The sequence below is a fragment of the Microtus pennsylvanicus genome, chromosome 21 (genome assembly GCF_037038515.1).
Source record: "Microtus pennsylvanicus isolate mMicPen1 chromosome 21, mMicPen1.hap1, whole genome shotgun sequence".
Classification (NCBI taxonomy): Eukaryota; Metazoa; Chordata; class Mammalia; order Rodentia; family Cricetidae; genus Microtus; species Microtus pennsylvanicus.
Window position 1 is genome coordinate 18,029,711 of NC_134599.1, and position 26,111 is coordinate 18,055,821.

General features: G+C 50.4%; 2 protein-coding genes across 3 annotated transcripts; both read left to right on the forward strand.

The window, feature by feature from the left end:
* The first annotated feature begins 930 nt into the window (after positions 1 to 930).
* Slc35f6 (solute carrier family 35 member F6) lies at positions 931 to 12,631 on the forward strand. The gene is made up of 6 exons (XM_075955317.1): positions 931 to 1,103; positions 8,595 to 8,667; positions 9,343 to 9,514; positions 9,697 to 9,909; positions 10,542 to 10,652; positions 11,379 to 12,631. The coding sequence occupies exons 1-6, from the start codon at positions 1,027 to 1,029 to the stop codon at positions 11,849 to 11,851; spliced, it is 1,119 nt and encodes a 372-aa protein (XP_075811432.1). The 5' UTR covers positions 931 to 1,026; the 3' UTR covers positions 11,852 to 12,631.
* A 4,344-nt stretch (positions 12,632 to 16,975) lies between these two features.
* Cenpa (centromere protein A) lies at positions 16,976 to 24,465 on the forward strand. Of its 2 annotated transcripts, none has more exons than XM_075955053.1 (5): positions 16,976 to 17,348; positions 21,571 to 21,677; positions 22,085 to 22,162; positions 22,421 to 22,575; positions 23,671 to 24,465. In XM_075955053.1, the coding sequence occupies exons 1-4, from the start codon at positions 17,111 to 17,113 to the stop codon at positions 22,553 to 22,555; spliced, it is 558 nt and encodes a 185-aa protein (XP_075811168.1). In that variant the 5' UTR covers positions 16,976 to 17,110; the 3' UTR covers positions 22,556 to 22,575; positions 23,671 to 24,465. The 2 variants fall into 2 exon arrangements, with proteins under 2 accessions (XP_075811168.1, XP_075811169.1); XM_075955054.1 differs by having other exon boundaries at positions 16,976 to 17,347; positions 21,579 to 21,677.
* Positions 24,466 to 26,111: the final 1,646 nt, after the last annotated feature.

A 26,111-nucleotide genomic window follows, 5' to 3' on the forward strand; every position in this document is an offset into this window, starting at 1 on the left:
TTAATCCCAGCACTCGGGAGGCAGAGGCAGGCGGATCTTTGTGAATTCGAGACCAGCTTAGTCTACAAAAGCTAGTTCCAGGACAGGCTCCAAAGCTACAGAGAAACCCAGTCTTGAAAAACCTGAGTCCATGACCCCAACAGACACAGAAACACACACACCACCACCACCACCACCACCACCACCACCACCACCACCACCACCACCTCCACCACCACCTCGGCGACTCATAAGCATGACCTTAAATCCTTGGGCTTCTCTGGGTTTAAATTTTAATTATTTATTTACTTAGTAACTCAGGCTGGTCTCATGTATGGTGGAAGCTGGCCTTGAGCTTCAACCTGCCTTCACCTTCCAAGTGCTGGGATTGCACATCCAGCTTGTTCTTTTTAGTTTTAGCTGTAGAACACCCTACTGGAAGCTGGAACTCGACTCTTACGCCACTTGACTGAAAGAAGTGAGCAATTCATGGGCTGGGGATCCCTAGGGACATCTCCCAGGCCTCCAGTTCTCTGGAGATCCTGGGGAAAAGAGATTCCCACGCTGTGCCTACTACCAAGTCGCCAGGCTCAACCTTTCAAAACTGCTTACAAAATGCTCTAAGGAACAAAGTGGTCTAAGATCGCCTAATCATCTCTGCTTGATTCCAAGCACCCATTTTCCATACCGGAAGGCCACTCAGAAGTAGCGGGCTTTGCATGAGACAAAAAGGGAAAGAGGGAAGAAAGAGAGAGACAGAGACAGACAGACAGACAGACAGACAGACAGAGAGACAGACAGAGAGACAGATAGACAGAGAGAGGAACATACGGTGAGCCTGGCCTGTGACCCCCCCCCAAACCCTGTGCTTCTCCAGCTCGCCAGCCTGCAGATCCGCAGCAGCTCTGGGGCGGGGCTAGCGGGCACGGGGCGGGGGCCAGCAAGGTCACGTGACTCTCGGCCCGGAAGCTCTTGAGTGGAAGACACCACCTCCCGGATGACCCGGTGTGTAGCTGCTGGTTCAAGTGGTCTCCCCTGTCCACCACTATGGCCTGGACCAAGTACCAGCTGTTCCTGGCCGGGCTCATGCTGGTCACCGGCTCCATCAACACGCTTTCAGCAAAGTGAGTCTGGGTCGGGCCGGGAGGGGCCTGCTGGGCCCGTGGGTGCAAGGCACCCTGTGCCCTGCCCTGTCATCCTCTCGTCGGCTACTCTCCAGCCCCGCCAGCCCTTCACATTACCGAGAACTCAGTCGCGCTGGTGTGGACAAAGGGGCGAGACGCCGGGAGGATGCGGGCATCTGAAGCCCGCTTTGATTCGCGGTCACTTCCGTCTCCGAGCCTCAGTTTCCTCATCTTTGAGCCAAGGGCTGGGTCAGTTCCTCCCAGCGGCTCTCTCGGTGCCGCGGGCAGAGACTGGGCGCCTCCCTGCAGGGGCTGGGGGGGGGGGGGGACTGCAGAGGAGAAACCAGCTCCTGCAATGACCGAGCTGAAGGAGTGGGGAAGCCGGAGGAAAGGGACCATAGATCGTACTTAGAGTTCTTAGGGTTAGACTACGTCTTGATGCTTAGTTGGGACTCTTATGTGGCAGAGGCTTGGAGGCAGGAAAGAGAAAGGCCAGCCCCACGTGACTTGTTCACAGCGTCAAATGCCCGGTTGGACTTCTCCCGTCCATCATCAGAAAGCACACCGACCTGTGGAATGACTTGTTGTAAGTGACAGAATTGAAAAAAAGAAAGCAGTAGTGTGGCCAACATGAAGAGCGGTGTGAAGCCGGGACCCACTCTGTGGCTATGCTTGAGGAGTGTCAGTGAGGCGGGAAACACAAAGGCAGGTCCACCCAGGTCCAGAGTGAACCACAAGGCTGACCCACAGGGTCAAGGGTGTCTGTCTGGGAGAAGTGTCCTTAGCCCAATCCAGGAAGGTAGTTGGGTACTTCAGCTCTGGTGTGTGGGAGTAACAGTCTTCAGTAGGTTGAGGACTAAGGTCCGGGCATCACAAAACAGAGGAGCCTGACATGACCTCCTCTATTGTGGCAGAAAGACCCTCTTCATCTGTTCGCCATCTAAACTCCTCAGAGAATGAGCAGCACCTGCCCTTTGCCCAGTGCGCAGGTGGACAGGGACAGGCAGTGTTCCCTTCAGAGCCTCCGTTCCTACAGGGTCCCGCTAGGCAAGAGGAGTTGGTGTGGCGACTCCTAGGACAAGGTTTTTCTGACCTCTAGGGCTGTGCGCTGTTTCCTGAACTTTCTCTTGGCCTCTGCGAGTTGAGGAGCTGGCTGTGAGCCTCGTGTAACCGTTTCTGATTTACTTCTAAGGTTTCTTTTGTCTCATAGACTCTGTCAAAGCTTTGAATGCTTAGGAGAGAAGTGGTCCCTTCATCTGAGGTGACTGGTACCTCTAGTGTCAGGGAGAAGGCAGAAGTAACCAAGAGAAGGGCCCTGGCTTTGAGATGTTTAGTATCTGAGGTGGAAGCGACAGGTGTGTACACACATGCCAGTCACAGTGGGCTGCCTCCCTTCCCCTAAAGGAGGGTACAATTTATGGAACCTGGAGCGGGCTTGTGCGTTTCTTAGGCTTATCTCTGAGTGTCTTGTGATGAGATGCTCGCCTGGGCCTAGGACAGCTTCTAATGCTCAGAGTGGCTTTTACTGCCAGGGCTGCTGCCCCCAGGGAGAAACCAACCGGTCATTTGCTGCTTAGATAAACCAAGCTGACTCAGTCATTCCTTTAAAAAGCTCCAAACCGGTCAGGTAGGAAGCCAGGGGATCCTCAGCCCCAGGAAGCCCCACCCTTTGAGGCTTCCAAGTCAAGAAAGGCTCCCAGGTGAGAGGCTTAACCTTTGATCCTGTCCTTTGCCCTGTCTCCTTGTGTGGGGCCTCTCAGGAGCCCCCCCAACCCCACCCCATCCTCATCCCGAGATAGGACCCAGAGCTAAACTGTAAACCATTCTGAAGCGAAGAACAGTGTGAAGATACGCTGTGAGAAAGAAGGTGGGGGGAGCAACAAGCATGCTGCGATGTGAGCTTTGAAAATGGCGTGGTTGCCTGCGGGTTCTACTAGGAACAGCCAGCCACAACAGCGTGGGGGCAGCCAATACACAGCACCCAGGCCTACCAAGTTACAGGCCAACTACCTTGGCATCCTTTGGCATGATCTCAGGGAGGGAAGTGGAAGGGTTCGTCATCCCCAGATGGGAAACTGAAGCACAAAAAGATTCAGTTACACGCAGCTTCAACTCACCTCCCAGATGGTATCTTCAATCTGAGTCCGAGTGGCCCAACTCTAGACTCATGCGCTTAGCCACCAGTCAGGCGCGAGGATGGAGACCTCACCATTCATTTGGGAGACTAGTTGGTTATGTATTTATTTATCTTTTTTTTTCAAGTTTCAAGGAAATTGCATTTTCTGGAACATGATAGAGACTAATATTCCTAGAATAATAATTTGTTGATAAAGAACATAATAGCAATAATTACAATAACATTTTTGGTGCCAACACAGAGCCTACGTAGCCTTTGTGCAAGGAAATCTAAATAACCATGCCAAGGCTGTTGCTGTTACAAGGGTCAGACATATACAAAGGTCTAAGGCAACATTAATGTTAAAGCCATATGAAAGTTAAGGTAACGTTTTTATTAGAGTTTATTTATCTTTTGAAGCTGGGTCTCACTGTATAGCCCTAGCTGACCTTGAACACAGGGCCCTTCTGCCTTCACCTCCCAAGTACTGGGTTTACAGACATCCACCATGACCGTGGGCATTTTGTTATTGTTAGGAACTGAAATCACCCAGTCTGACCCCTACAATTTACAAAGGAAGCCCCCAAAGCAGTTGCTTTTTTTGACTTGGCTTACTGATATCAAGAATGGGTTGGCACTCAGGCCTGAGGACTTTAGTCCCACCCCCATCCAAGTCTTTGGGATTGTACTGCCCCAAAGTGGACTTTCTTCTCATATCTCCCTACTGTGTCTAGAAGGTGTAATCCTATAAATGGCATCTCCTTCTCCCGCCCCCACCCTCAGGGTACTCTCCTTATGGGACTAGATAGCAAGCCTCTACCCAGGTCAGGGAATCCTGTCAATCATCCCACTTGCTCAACTCAAGAGCCTCTGGCAGACCTGTGAGAGGAGCTCATTGCTACCTTTCCCAGAGTCCCTGGGAAGATGGGCAGCCTCAGATGAGGAAGCGTCTGAGAGCATGTGTTGTCTGCTCTGCAGGGCCCACAGGTCAGCTCTGTAGGTTTTCTGCCCACTCAGTAGGTTTTAGAAGACCACAGAGCTGTCACGTGCCAATAGAGAGAAAGGCCCTAACTGCAGCCATGACTAACCCTTACTCCCCGCTCTGGGTGTTGGCTAAGGTTCCCTCCCTGGGAAGTGGTGCTTCTCCTTTCTGTGGCCGTTTCCTCGTCCCGCCCCCCCCCCCAGCTACTTCTATCAGCCAGATCTTTGAGTCTAAGCCATTTATGTCTACCAGATTCAGTACCCGTGGCCAAGTACCCATTTCAGAGCCTCTTTGGCCAGATCCAACTGGGGTTCGCCACCAGAAGAACCAAAGTCAAACAGACCTTTGCTGCTCCCTCCTAAGCTCCCGAGGCATCCCCTTCCCACACTTCTGGGGATTGAAGCGCCCACCTCGTCAGGAAGAGCATATGAGCCTGACTGTAACCTGTGGACAGGAGACCCTGCCCAGCATCACCAGGCCTTTATAAGAGAAGAAGCTCCAACCATCCCCTCAACTTTTGTCCTTGGCACTTTGCCTCTGCCCTTTGGTTCTGTGAATGGCTTGGCATTGTTGCTTCTGTGTGGCTACAGGACCAGCTTGAGAGAGCCTGTCCAGAGGGCAATGTAGTGGAAGGGAGAGAACCTGAGGTCTAGAAGCTGTGTGATGAGACGAAGCACTGGGCCTCTGTGAGCCCGAGTCTCCTCAGCTGTAAAATGGATATGATAACCTGTCCTGTTCCCCCCGAAACTATAGGAAGGTCTCCTCACCAAGAGCAATGGGAGGGCTTGCCACCAGGCATCCTCTTATAATATAGGACCACCTACTCACGGGGAAGCTGCGGCCCCTCTGAAGACTCCTGGATGAGACAAGCTGTCTCACTAGCTTTGACAGCCCGTGTGGTGTGGTTCAGGAGGAAACGACAGCAATTCTGCAGGAATCAGCAGTGACCGGACATACCAGACATTTCTCCTGGCTCTGTGTGTCACCCCTGCATGCACAACTTCCAGAATGCTGAGCTTTGAGTGTGGACAAGGAAGGCCTGCTGCCAGTGACTCACCACCCCCAGAGTTACCCACCCTGCAGCCTGCCTGCTGACACTCAAGGAACCCTGGCAGGAGCTTCCCTCCGCTGGTAAAGGGTATGCCCTCCTACGGCTTCGGAATAAGGTGTCTAGAGAACACCTAGGGCTGGCCCTCCCCTCGGTAGGAACAGGCTGGAGTAAGAAGGTTGGGAGAAGTTGAGAGGATGAAGGCACAAAACTAGATGCTAGCGTTCCCAGGACCAGTCCTGGCTACCAGCCCCGTTGTATACTTGAATCGTATGGCCCATCTTGGACCTAGAGTTTGTCCATCTGTCATCTGTCCATCTGTAAGGGGTTTTTCAGGATGATGACCCAAGTTTTGTGTCATGGCTGTGAAACTTTGGAGACACCACCCAGGCCCTTTCTCACCTCCTCTGTCTCCGGCAGCAGAGGGTATCCAGAGACTGGATGCTCTCCCAGGAACTCGTAGGTCAAAGCCCAATGAGACCACACTGACCCTACCCAAGGGAAGGTGGCTCTGGCTGCATGTAGAATCGGTGGGGAAAGGCACATAAAAGGCCCTGTTCTTACAGGGCCTGGGTTAGCTATTCCTTTTGACGCTTGTCGACGTTGACCTGGGAACGTCTGGAACGCATCCAGCTTGTGTGACCCAAAGCCGAGCCTTCTGGGTGTTTTCTGTCTTTGATGGTAAACCGCAGCAGGCCTTGACCACAGAGATGCATGTTGTCAGCTAGAAAAGCCCGAACTCTCTGCACCCTGAGCGCATGTCGCCCTCTGAAAATGACGGTCCTTGTGAGGCTTACCCAGACTGCCCACGCAGCATGCTCTACACGGGCCTGGCACAGGCAGTGCTCCATGAATTGCCTGTTAAAAAAAACATGTTTGTGGTGATGCACGCCTTTAATACCGGCAGAGGCAGGTGGGTCTGTGTGAGTTCAAGACCAGCCTCGTCTACGTAGTGAGTTTTCAGCCAGCAAGGGCTGCATAATGAGACCCGGGAGGGAAAAAATGTTTGTGAGGCTGGAGAAATGTGAGTGAAGCACTGCCGGCCAACACAATGCCATCTGACGCTAGGGCTCGTAGCTGTCGTCCTAGACACTTTGCGGCTGGATTTTGGATCTTGTCTATGAAGCAAGCACGGGCTTGAGGAGACACAGTGGACTATAGCTGATACCTAGTCCTTGGGTTGGATAGGCTCTTAGATACAAAGAGATTCCATTTCTCCAGTGGGAAGCTAGCCAGCAATGCCTGTCCAGACAAACCAGGCCCTACCTTATAGAGAAAGTCTAGACAAGTCTTAAGGAGAAAGGCTCAACTGGGCAGCCAGCCAGCTAACTCCCCAGAAGACAGACCCATACTGTGCCTGTCGCACCAGCAGGGGCCACCTCAGACCCACGGGAAGTCAATCTCATGGACACTGGGCCAGGGTCCAGAGCACCTATACACTCCCAAGCAAGAGTCTAGAAGGCTCAGTCACTCAACCGAACCGCATGCAGTGATGTGCAGGGAGCCACGGGTGGAGAGTAGGAACACCCATGCTAAACTCACAGACCAAACTCAGTGAGTGTGGGATCAGGATGGGCATTAGATGTGAAGACTCTGAGTACAAGCAGTCGCGCTGGGTAATGGCCACGCTGCTGTGTCCAGACCTAGAGGGTCTTGGGTGTCAGCTGTGATCTAAAGGAATAGCATCAGGAGTAATGACTTCTGTAACAACCACTGACCCCACCACCACAGAAAGCACCGGCATTGGCTGTAGTTGGCTGTCATAGGCTTGACATCACTTCCCTTCTACCTCTGAGAGGAGCCCTGACTTACTCCCTTACTGGGTCAGTAGCTTTGTGTCCTCAGTAAAGCCTGAGCCCTTCACTCAGCTTTTCCTCTCGCTCGGTTACCTCCCCTAGGCCTTCATAGAGGCTCTTTCAGCCAGAGCAAGCATGAGTTCCAAATGGGCCTGCCTGGATGAGGGGTGCAGCTGGTCTGAGACCCCCACTCAGGCCTCAGAAATGAGAGAGGCTCTGTTATGTAGTGAGGGCTTTTTAGCTTCTGAGGAGCTGAGGATGGAACTAGCTATGTCCCGTGCCACTAGCCAGGGTCCATAGGAACACTTGCAGAAGTCAACAGCCAGGATGGTGGAAGGCTAGGAAGGACTGGGATGGTTATCCAGAAAAGAAGATTCACAAGATCATAGTAGTTCCAGGTGGCAAAGAGATCTCCAGTTAGAAAATGGATGTCTGGAGATGTAGCAGCCCAGCAGGACGGAAAGTCAAAAGGAGCTCTTTTGGGCTTAGGTAGCAACAATTCAGAATTATGAGTGTAGTTGCCTGGAGTATTCTGGGAAGGGTTCTGGGCTGGATGGGGACCGTTTCCACCTGTGATCTCTATCTGTGGTGGTACTCACTGGCAGGTGCCACATGCTTTAGGTAAGCATTAAAAGGGCCTTCTGGGCTGTGAAGGATCAAGTGATCATCTCCTGGGCCTGAATGCCCCTTGAGATAAGAGGCTTGGTTGACTGGTTGGTTAGGTGGTTGGTTGGTTGGTAGGTAGGTAGGTTGATTGGTTGGTTGATTGGTAGGTTGGTTGGTTGGTAGACAGGTAGGAAGGTTGGTTGGTTGGTTGGTTGGTTGGTTGGTTGGTTGGTTGGTTGGTTGGTTGGTTGGTTGGTGGCAGGCCCCTACAAATAGCCCAAGCTAACTTCAAACTCACTGTGTGTCTCAGGCTGGCCTTGAACTCACATCAGTTCACTTGGCTTAGCTACTTTAGTATGCTTACAGATGGTGGTCCCATGTCCAGATGACCAGAGACTCTTGATACTTTTCATGTACTGATTCCTTTGATTGAATGGTAGGGATCAAAGATTTCAAAAGAAGCCAAACAAGTTGAAATAGAGTCATCAAGTGTTAGAGAGCAAATTTGCTGCCAGGGTTGGCTCGTGTCTATAATCTTAGCATTCAGGAAACTGGGGGCAGGAGGATTTCAAATTCAAGCCCGGATTGTATAGTGAGACCTTGTCTCAGGAAAAAGAAAAAAAAAGTCACCTCTTTTTTTTACAGTGTATATGTTTAATACACTAAATTTCAAGCAGTGGCTTTAATTTTATTTTGAGGAGTAATGGGTGTGATGCACTTCATATAAACATCAATAATATAATATTAATATCTGATTTCTACAAGTTGCAGAAACACAAGTAATAGGATTCTATGTTTGTAAGATGATGAAATGCTGTCTTAAAACCCCTCACCATAGCAACGGGCTCCTTTGAAAAGGAGCATCAGTTGGGACTGAGTGTGAGTCCAGCCAGGTGGAGAATCCACCGCGTCACCATTCTGACCTCCCGTCTCTCTGCTGCAGGTGGGCTGACAACTTCAAAGCTGAAGGCTGTGGAGGAAGCAAGGAGCACAGCTTCCAGCATCCCTTCCTCCAGGTACCAGCATAACCTCCTGCCCATCTCCGGGCTTCATCCAGACACCCCTGGGGCTGGTTTCTTTCCTGGTCTAGGGATGAAACTCCCTGGTTCCCCAAAAGCCATCTAGCTCTCTCCTCTCCCAGAATAGGGCCAGAGTCCAAGAGTACCCAGGAAGGGGCATAGTTCTCCGTGGGAGGTCCGCATGATCCTCATGAGTGGTCACGTTCTCACCACGTCCCGTCGGGACACATGGAAAGCACTAGCTCCAGTGACAAAAGTGTTTGGTACATCTCCTTTGAGCCCGGAACGCCACCGGGGTGGGGACATGGAAGATACCCCACTTCTGTACCGAGAGTTAGAAGGCTCAGATGTATCCCCGGTGTGTTAGCAGCTGGCTATTGGGCCTTCTGTGAGTCTTTGAACCTGTCTAAGTCTGGTTGTAAAGGCTGACCTGAAGGGTTGAGTTTATACCATGCCGCACCCCATAGGGTATCCACTGAGATATTCTGAGACCCCTGTGACAGGCCTAGGGGCCTGGCTGGCTACCCACAGCTACTCTGATTTTGTCTGTTTGACATTTGGGGATTCTAGATAAGCTCTTGCCTGAAATGTGGTTATATTAAAACTAACAGTACTGATAAGGGTGGCCCCGAAGCCCCTTCTGTACTGAGTCCTCAAGTCTTGTTCCTGCAGGCAGTGGGCATGTTCCTGGGAGAGTTTTCGTGCCTTGCTGCCTTCTACCTGCTCCAGTGCAGAGCCACAAGACAGTCTGACTCCAGCATAGAGCCCCAGCAGTCCTTCAGTGCCCTACTTTTCCTGCCCCCAGCCCTGTGTGACATGACTGGAACCAGCCTCATGTATGTGGGTAAGTCCCCTGGCCGCTAGTGAATCAGCACCCCACCCCACCCTGCCACTCCCCCGCAGTCTTCACATGTGTACATCTAAGGCTTAGTGAGCAAGCTCATCTTGTCCCTACTCCCTGAAGACACTTTGGTGGCAGCCAGCCTTTGCCGTTAACAGCCATTAATCATGTCTTTCCTTTGCTAGCCCTGAACATGACCAGTGCCTCCAGCTTCCAGATGCTGCGGGGTGCAGTGATCATCTTCACAGGCCTGTTCTCAGTGGCCTTCCTGGGCCGGAGGCTGGCCCCAAGCCAGTGGGTGGGCATCCTGGCCACCATTGCAGGACTGGTGGTGGTTGGCCTCGCAGACCTCCTGAGCAAGCATGACAGTCAACACAAGCTCAGCGAAGTCATCACAGGTGAGGCCAGCTGGGGACCTGAAGCTGCTTCCCCTGGCCCCTCCTCTCTGGAAGCCTAAAAAGTCATCCCACAGACTCATCCAGGCTCTGCCATCTGTGTGTCCTGGGGTTGGGTCATGTAACTGACGGATACATGGTGGGTAGAGTGTGGGGGAGACCAGAAGACTGTGACCATTCCAAGGAAGAGACAGACAGGCAGCATGACCGAGCTGTCTGCTCCTGTGGCTCATATCCACAGGCAAACTGCTGGTTTGGAGAGGGACGAAAGGACCAGTTACTGACAGATGCTGGTACGTTTGTCATCACAGGACCCCAGACCCTGGCAAGATCCACTGCAGTACACTTTACAACGAACTGACCTCCTGAGCCGCTCAGTTTCACAATTAAACCTGACGTATCTTGTCTCAAGACTGTTGCTTGTCCAATTCTCAGGCCAAGGCATGTCTCTGTGTCTCTGGGCCTCCTGGAAGCCCAGGCCTGCCTGCTGTCCTGCCCTGGGGCCAGGAAGTCAGGACCCATATTCAACCCTGAAAATTCAGAAGCTGACTTGCTGTTCTGTCCCTAAATCGTCCTGCCACCACCCCCATCTCTAGTTCTATGGTGCCCGCTTCACTCGATCCTCTTTTCCTCAGGTGACTTGTTGATCATCATGGCCCAGATCATCGTTGCCATCCAGATGGTGCTGGAGGAGAAGTTTGTCTACAAACACAACGTCCACCCACTCAGGGCAGTGGGCATTGAGGGTGCGTGTGGGCACAGGCCTGGGAGCAATAACTGGTGGGAGGGTATGCTGGGGCAGTACGTGTTATGACGACATGCTTGAAAATGGAGCCTGGGGCCTTTAATCCCAGCACTCAGGAGGCAGAGGCAGGCGGATCTCTGGGAGTTCAAGGCCAGCCTGGTCTACAAGAGCTAGTTCCAGGATGGGCACCAAAGCTATAGAGAAACCTTGTCTCTAAAACCCCCCCAAAAAAAGAAAATGGAGCTTGGGGCAGGGGCTAGTAACCACTTGATAGGGTGAGTCTCCATCCCCAGAGGGACATGGGCAAGATGAGAGGAGACAGAGAAGGAAAATAAGCAAGATACACGCCCCTCTCTAGAGGCGGTGACAGCAAGGGAGGAGCCAGACAGTGCACTTGAACTTAGGCGAGTTAAACTCAGGTACCTCATTTGCTGAGCAGTTCTGAGTCTCTTGAGGTAGGAAAGATGACCTTGGAGCCACAGCTTCCAACAGCAAGAGGAGGGAAGAGGATTCCTGACAGGGCAATGGCTTGAGTTGCTACTTTTGAGTTTGGAAACCAGTGAGTTGTCAATGTAGGTCTGACATCAAGGCAGAAGGACAGGTTCCAGGAGTGGATCACAGGAATGGAACAAACAGTGGTTCTGAGATGAGATACTGCCTACCTGGGGGCCGCCCTAGGAAGCCCCAGGCAGGGTGGAGAATGTGAGACCCTCCCTTGCTTCCCCAGGTTTCTTTGGCTTTGTGATCCTCTCACTACTCCTCGTGCCCATGTACTACATCCCAGCTGGCTCCTTTAGCGGAAACCCTCGCGGAATGCTGGAGGACGCGCTGGATGCCTTCTGCCAGGTGGGCCGACAGCCCCTGATTGCCCTGGCCCTGCTGGGCAACATCAGCAGCATCGCCTTCTTCAACTTCGCGGGTATCAGTGTCACCAAGGAACTGAGTGCCACCACCCGCATGGTGCTGGACAGCCTGCGCACCGTGGTCATCTGGGCCTTGAGTCTGGCACTGGGCTGGGAGGTCTTCCACCCACTGCAGATCCTTGGTTTCCTCATCCTCCTCATGGGCACTGCCCTCTACAATGGGCTGCACCATCCACTGCTAGCCTGCCTGTCCAGGAGCTGCCATCACCCCACCCAAGAGGGTGAACAAGAGAGACTGCTGGGTGACAACCGGACTCCTATCAATGACGCCAGCTGAGCCCCTGGTAGGGGTCTTTGCTGCCCCCCCAGATGACTGAGGCCATACAGCCTGGTGGGCTGTGAGTGCCTTGTCCCCAAGGCCTGGCCCCACCCCTCCCTACTGACCCCTTCTGGCAGCTGCTGCCAGAGAGGATGGCAGAACACCAGGTCCTCTTTTACTTCTGAAGCCTGGAATGTTGGGACCCAGCCCCCACAGGCCTGGCCACTCTCAGCCCTCCAGTTCTTCCCGCTGCGCTGGAGCCAAAATGTGAACTTGCATGGCAGGACTTTACAACCCTTGTATTTCCGTGTTAGACACTAACTTGTTACGGTAGGTTGCCTAGCTTATGAATCATAAGCTACAGAGGATCCAGTGAGCAGGTTCAAATCAAAACTAAGAGATGTATTCTCCAAACTTATAAGATACTCCTTAAGCCTGTCTGAAGACCTAGGTTCTGGCTCAGACTTGGCTGCGGACTCAATGTGTGCACCAGGTCTGTCCACTCTGGGGCACAGGTGTACATGATGTGGCTTTTGTGCCTTATGGCCCCAGCATTCTGCAGGCCTCTGATTGTCACTAGCATTTGAAAAGAGGAGTGGTACCTCCCCCTTCTCCCGTGGTGGTGTTTTTTTTCCCCCACTTTGCAGCCCTGACTGTCCTGAAACTCATGATGTAGACCAGGCTGGCCTGGAACTCATGATGTAGACCAGGCTGGCCTCAAACTTACAGAGATCCACCTGTCTCTGCTTCCTCAGTGCTGGAATTAAAGGTGTGCACCATCATGCCCAGTACCTCGTCGACATTTTGATGTTCTGTTCTTCATACCTCAAGGCCTCTCTGCTTGGGAAAGACTCTGGGAGATTCCAAGCAGCCTGGGGAAATCACTTCATGACCCCATTTTGTTTTTTTTTTGAAGCAAGGTCTGTGTAGCAGCAGCATTCAACTTCCTCTGTAGCTCCAAGCTGGCTTCAAACTCAGTCCTGCCTCCGCCTCCCAAGTGCTAAAATGACAGGAATGTGCCACCTCACCCAGCAGTTTCCATTTTAACGTAAGGAGACTGAAGCCCAGAGTTGTAACTTGTTCGGCAAGAGAGATCTGTCTCTGGCTGTCAGCTTGGGCCAAAGACCTGGGAGAACCCTGACCTAGAGCCGCTGTGACTCTCAGCAATCTGGACCCAGCATGCCCATCAGAATGACAGACTACCCACAGAATTCTTCCCCATGGAGTAATTTGGCATTCCCAGCGTTCGGTTCAATGCTCAAACCTCACTCCCTTTCATGATATCTGCAGAGGCAGGTACAGAGGGAAAATCTATGGAGCTCCCAGAAGGCTAAGTGATAAACACATAGAGCCAGCGTCCCAGCCAGCCAGGTTTGTCTGATTTGAAACCTGTGGCCCACTACCATGTGGGTCTCTGGGTCTTTGGAGTGGGTTTCTGTGGCTGGGCTAAGTGCCTAACATACTGTACCCTGCAGGTACTCCCACCCTGGATAGAAGAAAAACAGCAGGGCCAGGGCCCTGGCAGCCCTCAACCCCAGTGTTGCTCCTGGAATGGTTGAGTTCAGTAATAAACAAAACCCTAACACCTTTCTTAGACTGCAAAGAGAAGAGGCCTTGACGAGCAAGGTCCTCGGTTTACCGTTGATTCCCACAGATTCTCATGGTGTGTTGAGGAAGAAACTCCTTTCCAACGGCCGAGTCCCGGGGCCCCACACTTATCTGGATTACAGTGTGTGACCCAGGGAGACGTAGATGAGGATTCTGTGCCCACTTACTCAAGGTGGCAGAGACAGTGTGGGAGCTGTCTGTACAAAATCAAAACTGGCGCCCCACCCATAGCCAATTGGGGGATGTTGTTTTTGCGTTTATTTTTTTTAAAAAGAAATGGAAAATTGTCGATATTGAACTCTTTTAATGAAATAGAGAAGGCATAAGAGAGGCCCAGGAGTCGCATCTAGAATGTGTCAGAAGCACAGGCATCATTTATTCCTTCCAAGGAAGACTGCAGAGCCCAAGGCCGGGGCTCAGCAGGTAACACTTGCCTCACAAGCCTGGTGACCTGATCAATCCCAGAACCCTCAGCAGAAGGAGCAAACTGATTCCTAAATGTTGACCCCTCTGACCTCCACATGCTGTAGCACACATGCAACCACGCTCACATACATATCATACATACGTAATAACAATTGTAAAAATCCTGAAAGACACTAATGCCCAGCATGGAAAGGATTTCCCCGAGGGCACAGTCTGTTACAGACAATGCCAGACGCTCTGGTTCGTTGCCCATCCCGTCTACTATAGATGGACAGACCAGAGTTGGTAGCCAGAATCTCACCTTCCATGGGCTGCCCCACTTGTGCTAAGCAGGCATGAGCTGCCATGCCCACTTGCTGACATCCTCTCAAAACCCATCAGCAGGAGACTTGAGTCTTAGAAAATTGGGTTGCCCTTCTTGAACACTTTTTGGGGGGATAGTGAGACAAGGTTTCTCTGTGTAGCCCTGGGTGTCCTGGAGCTCACTCTTTAGACCAGGCTGGCCTCGAACTCAATCCGCCTGCCTCTGTCTCCCGAGTGCTGGGATTAAAGGCATGCGCCACCACTGCCGGCTTGAACACTGAACACTTTTTTTAGGCCTGGGGAACCTGAGTTCTGGAGCAGTGCTGCTGTGGCTCTCTTTTAGAAAAGTGGAGACCTGGGTCTGGCAGCAGTGGCCTCACAGTCCATACTTCCCTTCTGAAATCCTGTCTTAATTCAGGAGTGAGAGTGAAGACAGCATTGGGCTCTGTTCTGCACTGCTGCTGTTTATGATTTACATAATGCCATAACTAGGTTATTTGCCACAAGATAAAACCGATCACCCAGAAGTCAGGACACATGACCTTTTGTCGTTTGATGTGCCCCTTGCTCCCACAGGTGCACCCATGAAGGGCTTGAGAAAGGCTGCCACAAGACTGGGGAAGCTCATGAGGTTGGTCTGTCTCTTGGGCATCTGAGGAGCTAAGAGTTCATTTACGGGTTCAGGTTCATCAAGACGCTCCACCACCGCTCCTCTACATAAGCACCGCAAGGAGCTGCAGCATAGGCTACCTGCCTCCTCAGGGCTTTCCTCTCGGTGCTGCCAAACCATTTCTATGGTGCTCCCCCAGGATCCAAAGCAAGTGTCCCCTTCAGCCCAGTAGCAAAGAGGGAGGTGTGTAGCGGTCAGGTTTAACGTGGCTTTCCTCCAGAAGTGATGGAGGAGGAAGCTGTGGCTGTCTGTGATGGAAAGGACCGAAGACCAGAGCACAGCATGCCTCCACACCCTGCTGCAGGAGGCAGAGGGGCACGGCTGTCCCAAGGGTAACTCCCACTTTGGGAACATTTGAGCCACATGGGCAGAAGCAACTCTAGTGACCCTCATCTACTTCTTAAATGCATGTGAATCTGTGTGCGTGTTTAAGTGCATGTATAGAAGGTGTGTGTACACGTGTGTGCATATGCATGTAGAAGCCACAAGACAACTTCAAGGAAACACTGTTCCCAGCTTATTATACCTGCAGTGCTAGAACAGGGTACATGGGACCCATGACCAAAACAGAAAGCCCTAGCCCTAAACAGAAAGGAGGAAATCCAGCTTCCTAGTCAGTTCGTTCTCCCCATGCTGGGACAAGGGTCCCTACCTGTGCTGTGCAAGATGGAAACTATCGTTTACAGCAGGCAAGTGAATCTCCAAAGTCACTAAGCTAGTGAACAGGAAACTAGGAAATCCAAGCTTATATAAAAAGCTTATATAAAGCCCATACTCAAGCAATGCCCTTAAGCTGACTACAGTCAAGGTAGGGACTGTGTATTCTGATCATGAAAGTGGCCCAGAAGGGGTGTGTGTGTGTGTGTGTGTGTGTGTGTGTGTGTGTGTGTGTGTGTGTGTTGGAAATTGAACACAGGACCTCATGCTTGCTAGGCAAGCCCTCTACCAATGATCTATAGCCCCAGTAACGTGGCTTTCCCGTCTTCCTCCCCCCCACCCCCTCTCTGATCAGCTGGAAGGCCATCCCTTAAACCTGGGCTTTCTCTAATTTGGTTTGATTTGGTCTGATTTGGATTATTGCGTCTGCGGAGAGATTTATTGGTGGGTAGTATACTGAGATTGAACACAGAACCTTGTGTATGAGGTGAGTGCTTTACCGTTGAGCTATGTCATGATTGGTTTGTTTGTTTGTTTGTCTGAGACTAGTCTCCAACCCACTAGGCTAGGCTGCTCCTGAACTCGCAGCAAACCTCTCCCCTCTACCTCCCAAGTGCTAGGATTAATCCACACAGGAAGTCAGAGCACCTACGACCAATCATCTCCCAAAGTCCCCACCCCTAAACACTGCTGCACGCAGGACCAAGCTTTTGTAGGACGTTTCAGATTCGAACCGTGACACATTTCCATAGCAGCTGCACCATTTTTCACCATCCACCCCAACGTTGCAGAAGGCTTCTGTGAAATCACTGATTATATAAGGATTTTCTTGATTAGAGTACACGTTCATGGTAGAACATTTAGAAGCCTCAAAAAAGCAAAATGACGAAATTGAAATTCTCTTTATTCTAATTACGGAGACATGACCCGAATTCATATCACTCCGAGGAGAAAGGAAAAAGCCAGTTTTTCTCGGACAATATCGTCATGGTGTTCGATAGCACGATCCAAGAAGGGTGCTAGCGCCTGCCCTGCCTGGACCTTGTCCTCACATCCCATCATCCTGGCTGTCCCCACAAACATAGAAATGTTCCGAGGCTGGTTGATCTCATATTGTAAGGTCACGGGAGCTGTATGGAGTTGTCACATTCTTGGGTGATCTGTTTCCCCATCTTCAAAGGCACACCAACGTTGATGTGAACGCATAGAACGTTTGAGGAAATGAATTTTACAAATTCACCACCCACAACAGAACTGAGATATCCTTTTGCCCAGAGGGCACCAGAGCCAAAGAGCAACAAGCGAAGAGAGAAAGCCCCGCCTTCCTTCACTTTTCCAGGTTCTCATTGGCTGACTCTGCGGCCAGACCTTCATTATCACTGGTCCTTCCGACTGTCGCTCCACGGTGGCGTTTCAGAGTCAGCCACTGAGAGTCACGGAGTTGGTATTTTAAAATGCAATGGGCGGGGCGGGTGAATTTTGAACTGATGGCGGCGGAGCTCAGTTGTCGGTGATGCGCACCGTGCACGGTCGTCTCGCTCTTTCGTCCGGCTTCGGCAGCAGGACTCGGAAGGCTTAGCGGAGGCTGCGGAGCTTGGACCCTCCTGCCAACCATGGACCCACGTCGCAAGGCGAAGGTCCCGAGGAGAGGGCCCCCCAGCCCGGTGCCCGGACCCTCGCGGCCAAGCCCGAGCCCGCGCCGCCCGTCGAGAACCCCGACGAGACGACCCTCCAGCCCGGTCCCCGGACCCCGGCAGCCAGACCCGAGCCCGCGCCGCCCGTCGAGGACCCCGAGGAGACGGCCCTCCAGCCCGGTCCCCGGACCCTCGCGACCGAGCAGCATCCGTCAAGGTAAGCGTGTCTGCCTGAACCTCCGAGACGAGGTCCCGCGCTCGCCCCGCGGAAGCTACGGACCGGCGCTGCCTCTGGTTTCCGCTTGTCGCTAACCACGTTAACTAGTTTGTTTCTTGGCGGTTTTCCAGTCAATGAGAAAAGCCAGACGCAGACAGGACATGTAGCTTGAGCAAAGACACTGCTCATTCTGACGGACACGGATCTCTGTGGGTTTTTTTTAAAGTATTTTAATTTTTATGTATGTGTGTATGTGGGCTGGAGAGATGGCTCAGCGGTTAAGAGCATTGCCTGCTCTTCCAAAGGTCCGGAGTTCAATTCCCAGCAACCACATGGTGGCTCACAACCATCTGTATGTGTGTATGTGTCTGAATATGTGCTCCATGTCTGAGGGTGCTGGCGACGGCCAGAAGAAGGCTCGGAAATCCCCGAAATCACAGGCAGCTATGAGTTGCCCTGTAAGGGTCCTAGGAACACATCACATCGGATCCTCTGGAACAGGAGTTACAGACAGTTGTGAACTGTCATGTGGGTGCTAGAAATTGAACCAGTGATCTTACCGGCTGAGCCATTTCTCCAGCCCCTCTATCTCTACTCTTAACCCATTCCAGTTCTTGTCTTACATGGCAGCTGGAATGTTATTTTTCCTTTGTTTGTTTGGTTTTTCGAGACAGGGTTTCTCTGTAGCTTTGAAGCCTGTCCTGGAACTCGCTCTGTAGACCAGGCCTCGAAACTCACAGAGATCCACCTGTCTCTGCCTCCCTAGTGCTGGGATTAAAGGTGTGCACCACCACCGCCTGGTTGGAATGTTATTTTTCAATTTAAAAAAAGCACTTTGGCGAAGAAGGGGCTGAAGAGATGGTTCAGAGGTTAAGAGTACTGCTGATATTCCAGAGAACTTCAGCTCGGCTCCCAGGACCCACATAGAGGCTCACAACCATCTTTAACTCCATTTCCAGGGTATCCCATGCCTTCTAGTGTCTGCAGGCCCTGCACACACAGACATACGTGTAGGCAAAGACCCATATACGTAGAATAAAATTTTTGGTGTGACATTGCCTTCCATGTACTAAATCTTGAGGGGAAGAAGATGCCCTGTCTCTGCCGCCCTGGTGTTGGAATTGGACCTATGGGCCTGGCTAGAAGGACTAACCCCTGCTCGAAATTCTTCTCTGGCTCCCAACAACGCGTTGGCTCATGGAACCCCGTCTTCAGTGCTTTTGGTTCCTGCACTTTTCCATGGCGCCTCTGACCAGTTCCTTTTATAACCAGTTGTACTTGCATCGTGAATCTTACAAATCTCTTACTCCCCTTGACGTTCTCAAAATCTTTCTTTTTCGAGAGAGAATAAGGTCTCACTATGTAGCCCTTGCTGTGGTCTGTTATTGTTAGCTTCAGCTGTCAGCGTGACATAAACCTGTCACCCAGGAAGAGGGGACTTCTATCAGACTGGCCTATGGCCACGTCTGTGAAGCATGTTCTTAATTGGTGTGGGAGAACCCAGTCCACTGTGGGTGGTGCCGCCCACCCCTGGGCAATGAGCGTGGGCTAGGAAAGCAGGTCAGTATGTAGCGCTCCTCCATGGTTCCTGCCTGCAGATTCCTGCCTGGAATCCTGCCCTGGCCTCTCCGGAGGATGGACTGAAGCGTGTGAGCCAAATAACCCCTCCCTCCCCACGTTGGTTGTGGTGTTTATCACAGCAACAGAAACCAGAGTAGAACAGGATCTTCTCTCTTTGTCTTCATGATCCTAACCTCACCCACAGTTAAGTCTTCTCTGCCTGTCACCTAGCAACAGGCCATTGGCTTGTCTCCCTTCTTCCATGGCCCTTGCAGTGTTCTCACTGCTTGGGATAGTATTCTTTATTGGCTGGACCTTAAATAACTGTTTCTTTGAAGCTAATTTTATCCTTAAATGCTGTCCTTTTCAGTGTTTCTATTTTGCAGTACCAGGGATAGAACCAGAGGCTTTGTATGTGCAAGGTGGGTGCTCTGAGGGGCACCTCCAGCCAGTACCCGTGTGTGTGTGTGTGTGTGTGTGTGTGTGTGTGTGTGTGCTTTGTCTTGTTAATTGTCTTAGCCAAGCTGTTCAACTAATCAGGCTTATTCATTTTTATCAGTCATTGTTTATAATTATTGAGCAGGTATACTATTTACTTATTTAATTTCTCATTTTCACTAATTTAATATATTTAATTTGTCTTGTTTATCTTAACAGCTAACACTTCAGTTGAATTTAACTCAGTTATCTATTTTTTCAAGATTTGTTTTTATTTTGGGGGCCTAGAGAGAAGGCTAAGCAGTTGAGAGCACTGACTCTCTTCCAGGGTTTGATTCCCGATACCCACGTAGCGGCTAACAATCACCTGTAACACAGAGCAGGGGATCTGACTCCTCATGTCTGCAGGCACCAGGCATGTACATGAGACACAGACATGCACACAGGCAAAACACCCACCAAGATTTTTGTGGTTTTTATTTGTTTTAATTAGAATTTTATAACTGTGAAGAAACACCATGACCACAGCAACTCATATACAGGGAAACATTTCACTGGGGCTGACTTACAGTTCAGAGATATTGTCTGTTGTCATCTGGGCGGGGAGCGTCAGCCAGCCGTGGTGCTGGAGAAGGTGCTGAGAGTTCTACATCTGTATCCAAAGGCAGCAGGAAATGACAGCGACACATCTGCCAGGCTAGAGCTTCTGAGACCCCAAAGCCCACCCAGTGACGTACCTCCTCCAACAAAGCCATAATACCTCCTGGTAGTGCCACTCCCTATATGCCTGTGGGGGCCATTTTTATTCAACCACAACATTGTGTGTGTGTGTTTACCTCCACAGAGGTCAGATGCAGGTGCCAGGGCATTGGATTCACTAGAATTGGAGTTAGATGGTTGTGAGCCACCATATGGGTACTGGGCACCAAACCTAGGTCCTCTGCAAGAACAACAAATACTCTCAGCCAATGAGCCATGTCTCCAGCCCCACTTTTTATTTCTAATTATGGGTATGCGCCTTAGTACAGGTGCCCAAGGACACCAGTCATTAGTTCCCCTAGACCTAAAGTTGTAGGCAGTGTGAGCCACGTTACCTGACGTGAGTGCCAGGAACCAAACTTGGTTCTTCTATAAGAATGGTACACACTCTGGACCTTAACTCATCTGGCGGTCTTGTTTTCTACTAGATATATTTCATTTGCTTCTGGCGCTGTTTTTAGGGTATCTTTCAGGTTTTTTTTTAAATATTTATTTACTCATTTATTATGTATACAACATTCTGCCTCCATGTATGCCCACATGTCATAAGAGAGCGACAGATCTCATTACAGATGGTTGTGAGCCACCATGTGGTTGCTGGGAGTTGAACTCAGGACCTCTGGAAGAGCAGCCAGTGCTCTTAACCACTGAGCCATCTCTCCAGCCCCTCTTTCAGGTTTTTAAAAGTAAAGTTTATATTAACCATTTTAAATAGTCTAATATCAGTTAAGTTTCTTCTCCGACATTAGAGTTAGAGGTATGGTCTTTCTTTGTCTGTCGCGAGGAATTGAACCCATGGCTTCGTGCATGCTAATCAAGGGATCGAACCCATGGCTTCGTGCATGCTAATCAAGCACGTTACTGCAGAGCTGCATCTCCAGAACAGATTTTTTGTGCGTGTGTTTTTATTTTCTAGTGAGAATTCGAATTTTTACCAAAGGCTGTGACTTCACAGCCCACATTCCCAGCACTAGCCCTGAATTATGCCACTTCCAAAGTTCCAACACAACCTCTAATGAGCACTGGCCAACTATCACTACTTCCCTGGGCTCCAGAGTAATCAAGACAAGGGATATTAGGTAGTATCTAATTCTTTGCAGCTGTTAAAAAGGAAGAAAAATGCCTAAAAATTGAAATAACGAACTTTTCAATCTAGGTGGGAATGGGAAAGATAGATGCGTGGAGTACTGCGGGTCCCGGCAGGAAGGAGCTGTTGGGAAGTGACTGGGGTTTCAGAGGGCTTCACGGGAGTTAATACCCAACCCAAAGAAAGGCTCAGACCGCGCTTGCCTAACAAGCCTGTCTTAAGCACCTGTCTGCCATTGTCGCTGACTCCAACAGCTGGGAGTGAGTGAATTCCCTGCTCTGGGGTAGAGGCCTGTGGAAACATCTGTGGTCTCAGCTGCACAGCAATGGACCAGTTATTTCCGCTGCGCCTTCCTTACGACCTACCTCTTCTGCTCAGGTGCTTCCAGTCTACGCCGAAGGCGGAAATTTCTATGGCTGAAGGAAGTGCAGAAACTACAGAAGAGCACAGACCTCCTGCTGAGGAGACAACCTTTCGGCAGAGTCGTGAGTTCTGGAGACCTTCACTCTGCTCTGGGCCACCTTTCCTTTCAGTCTCTTGGGTTTGTGGCTGAACGTCACCTCTAACCTTTGGAACGCCGCACATCCTCTGTATTTCTGAGGCTGTTTTCTCCTCATCCGCTCTGTCTGTGGTAGAGCCCTCTCCTCCAGTTTCCCTCCCTGCCCTGGAGATTGCCCTTTCTCCTCTCCACCCATAAACTCTGCCAGTTAAAGCTCCCAGAAGTCGGCACCTACTCTGAGCCAGGCCCTAAAAGGTAATGGCGGTAATGCCTAAGAGGCAGCAGGTAATGGAGGAAATGAGGATGTGGAGAGATACTTGGAGAAAGACCCTCTACTCTTTGAACACTCACTCACCTCTGCTCTCTGCTCACCCCCACCCCACCCCTCCACAGGTTAGAGAAATCTGCCAGAAATTCACTCGTGGTGTGGACTTCTGTTGGCAGGCCCACGCCTTGTTGGCCCTTCAAGAGGTAAGGAGTAGGGGTAGGTGAAGGCTGAGAGGGGGAAGAGTATCCCAGAATGCCAAAGGACTGCATATGAGGTACCCCCAGACTGTTCCTGACCTCCCGAAAAGAACAGCCAACATGTAATACGTGACGGTGTGGAGGGGATGTGATGGATGACCATGGGGTTCACCCCGCTCTTTACTTCAGTCCTTTGAGTCAGGATGTCTCCAAGAGAAAACAGTCCGGGCCCTTCATCCATGGTGGTCTTCTCTTTGTGCCCAGGCAGCAGAAGCGTTTCTAGTTCACCTCTTCGAAGACGCCTATCTCCTCACCTTACACGCTCGCAGAGTCACCCTCTTCCCCAAGGACGTGCAGCTGGCCAGGAGGATCCGAGGCATCGAGGGAGGGCTCGGCTGAGCCGGCAGCGTGTTGTGTGTGTAAGTCTTTCCTGCTCAGACAGTGCTACTTGTTGCTGGGAGTGGAGACTGAAGGAGAGTGTCATCCGTCCTGAGGCTCTTGCCATCTTACCTGTTTGTTCCCTGTACAGGTCTGGCCTTGCCCAGCTGCTTGGGGTGCATGTGTTATGGTTCATGTCTTTTTGTACAATGTTAAAATAAAAGCTGAGTGTAGTGGTTCATGCGTGTAACCCCAGCACTTGGGAAGCCAAAGCAGGAGGATGAGCCTCTCAGGTGCCAGGCAGGATGCCAGCCAGCACTACATAGTGAGAGCCTTCTTCACAAAGAAGGGAAGATGGGAGATCTGCTCCATATATCTGGCAGTACATCTTCCCGTTTACACAGAATAGATTCCCTCATTTTTTTGTTTTTAATTTTTGTCTTTTTTTTTTTTTTGAGACAATGTCTCACTATGTAGGCCAGGCTGACCTCAAATGTAGAGATCCCCTTGCCTCTGCTCCACCCCCACTTCAGATTCCCTAATTGAAATTACCTGGTGTGAGTGAGAACTAAGCATATAACAAAGAGTTTATTAGAGACACGTGAACAGGCCTGGGGACGTCGGTGTGCAGAAAGAGCTTGAAGATGGCGTGGCCAGCTCTTAAAGGCTGCCTAGTGCATGCTTGCAGGGGGTTGGTGTAGCTACGTTATACACAGATGACGGAGCTCACACATGGTGCCCAGGGCTTATGTAGCTGCATCATACGTAGGTGATGGCAACCATGCTGTACGTAGGCCACGCAGGCCCTTTTAAGGTCTCCGGGGTAGCTAAGCATTTTGCCTGAGCGCTTGTTCACACATGAGTAACCCTGGAACCCGAAAGTGCCCGCCACTCCTCTAGAATCATAACACTAATTTTAAAGGAAATTTTTCTTTAAAAAAGTCCCTGTTAGCCAGACATGATGGCTTTAATCCTGCACTCAGAAGGCAGAGGCAGGCAGGCAGATCTCTGAATCTGAGGCTGGCCTGATCTACAAAAATGAGTTACAGGACAGCCAGGACTGTTACACAAAGAAACTTTGTCTTGGGGTGGGGGCAGGGGGAGCCGTGTTAATAAATGTGATTCCTAAATTCCAGAGTCAACACCTGGGACATCTGGAGCCACAGCTAGACCAGTGATGTCTGAGGAGCTGCCTGGACTCGGTGGGGGTTGAACAGCATGCACACGTTGCCCTTTAAACTTTCTAAGTAGAAGGCCGTGTGGTGTTTCTCTGTGACAGAGACAAAAGGCCATCTGCACATGGTCCATGGACATGAATGTTTGCAAACCAAAGATCAGCTTTGGCGTGGAACTGCTTGACCGTTTGACTGTTTAAGGGTTTCGGACACATGAGATCTGCCGTGTTAGGAGGGGATATTGTTATTTTAATCTTTCTGTGCTATGTGCATCTTTTGCCATTTGTGTATTTGTGCTTTTGTTTAAACTATAAGGGAGAAAAATCTGGGTGCAAGGCTTGAATCTGTTGTATGGAAAACCCTGGCAGTCCCGCCATAGAAATGTCTGCCTTCCAGATTGATTTCACCAGCAGTGCCTGTCAGCAAACATGCAGCTTTTCAAAACTTAATTAGAATTAGATACAACTCTCCCCTGCCTTCCCTTTAATGCTAGGGCTTGAATCCAGTGTTTTGTACATGCTAAGCTTAGACTGTACTGTTGAGCTACAGCCGCAGCCTGAAGGGTACAGTCTTTCTGTTTCCTACAGAGTCCCTCATAGAACTGGACATTTTAATCCTAGCTGTAAATCATATAAAATGTGTCATATCAGTTTGGGGTTTTAAAATGCGTTTTTGATATTTTTACGGGTATTTCTTCTTAGCTTATTTGGGGGAGAAATAACAAAAAATTTTTCTTAATAAAAAAATTAAAATGAAGTTACTGTTATAGGTGTTATAAGCTCTTTTAGTAAATATAAAGCTCATTTTTACACCATTTGAAACAGCCACAATGGAAACAAGAGATGTGAGTGGTGGAGCTTTGCTGCTGATGAGACAGACACACACAGGATTTGCTCTTTTGTTGGCAATAAAAGTAATGTAAGAGGTTTCCTATCGAGGACCGGCCTTGACAAAATCACTTCTACCAGGGTAAGAGCATGGGAATTGAAGAAATATAAGTAAAGAATATGAAGATGCATAAAAATAATAAGACAGAAAACACAGGAAGTATTGGGAGGGCATTCCAATGATCGAAATCCTAAAATTTTTATTTTTCCACAGCTTTTATACCCAGCATAAAGGGGGGAGGGTAACATGATAAAAAAGATAACTCACAGTCAATGGCTGTATCTCTCTGAGACGTCAAATCTTTAGCCTTCTGTTGTCTAAGTGACGGAGGTGCCCTTCCCTAGGTGACCTCATAGTTACAGAAGAAGGAGCAAAAGTACATTTGCATATCCTGACCACCTGTCAGGAGGGCACCAGAATTACTAGAACGAGCTCTCCTGACTCTCTGACCTTCAGACAAGGTGGAAATGGACCTGCAGTCCCAGGAAAATGGGACCGCTGCCCTTGGACTGAGGTGAATACAAGAGCTAAACAGTCTGTGCTGTTGATGAGGACTCGGCAGCTGACTGACCTCGAAGTTCCAGGTTTTGCCATTTAATAAACTTTACCCTTTGTAAACATCTGCCATTTGATCAGATATATGCAGCCATGCAAATAAAGCTTATTTGTGGGAGTTTGAGTTTTCAAGTTCCAGGCGGGATGAGTGTTCTCAGCAGTGCGGTGTTTATGAGAGTAAGCGTTTTACATCCTGGGAACTAATGGAATGTGATTACAAGGTGAGCTCTTTAGCAAGCGAGCCATCCCTGGGGGGTGGGGCACGGGGGTAGCAGTAGGCCTTGAGGGCTATAGTCTGGCTTTGCCAACATGGGTTGCTCTAGTCCCTCTGCCTTCCACTACCATGATGAATGTTATCCCATGAATCAAAAGCCAAAATAAGCCCTCCTCCCTGTTTGATTGAAAGAGAGACCCCAGCCCTCTGACACCCCTATATCCAAGGAATCTGGGATGATTGGAAGCGTCACCCCAGCCCCTGGCATTCATCCTTAGGGTGCCAATGGAGCAGAAAGCTCCATCTCAAGCCCCCTGGCCTGAATTGCCTTAGTCCGGACTCCACCTCCTGAAGAGCCCACCAAGTGCTAACTCCTCCCCAGGGAGGGTCAGGACCACAAAAGGAGCACTTGGTCTTTGGGTTTTGTGTGGTCCACCCCCCACCTCTCGCTATGCTCCCAGCCAACTGAGAGCACTGCGTTTATTAAACGTGGGCAATTTTTATTCGGCCTAATCTGGTCTGATTGGAATTATTTGCATTGGCGGAAAGGTTCGTTTTAAGATTATTTCTAACACTCCCTTAACTTGCTTCTGTCAGGGGTGTGGTCACAGAGACAGACTGGCTAAGAGAACCCCACTCCTCATTCCTTAGCTTGTTTGAGGCAGACAGGCTCCTGCTGTGTGAATTTACCACTCCCCTCTGATCTTTGCCTTTCTCAACCAGGCGACTTCATCATTCTTCTCTA

What these genes read in the sequence shown, in the direction of transcription:
- Slc35f6 (XM_075955317.1), top strand. Translation starts at nt 1,027, where the DNA reads ATGGCCTGGACCAAGTACCAGCTGTTCCTGGCCGGGCTCATGCTGGTC. An exon ending in ATCAACACGCTTTCAGCAAA is followed by an intron (nt 1,104 to 8,594) that starts GTGAGTCTGGGT and finishes TCTCTGCTGCAG; the next exon opens with GTGGGCTGACAACTTCAAAG. An exon ending in GCTCAGCGAAGTCATCACAG is followed by an intron (nt 9,910 to 10,541) that starts GTGAGGCCAGCT and finishes TCTTTTCCTCAG; the next exon opens with GTGACTTGTTGATCATCATG.
- Cenpa (XM_075955053.1), top strand. Translation starts at nt 17,111, where the DNA reads ATGGACCCACGTCGCAAGGCGAAGGTCCCGAGGAGAGGGCCCCCCAGC. An exon ending in ACCGAGCAGCATCCGTCAAG is followed by an intron (nt 17,349 to 21,570) that starts GTAAGCGTGTCT and finishes TCTTCTGCTCAG; the next exon opens with GTGCTTCCAGTCTACGCCGA. An exon ending in CCTTGTTGGCCCTTCAAGAG is followed by an intron (nt 22,163 to 22,420) that starts GTAAGGAGTAGG and finishes CTTTGTGCCCAG; the next exon opens with GCAGCAGAAGCGTTTCTAGT.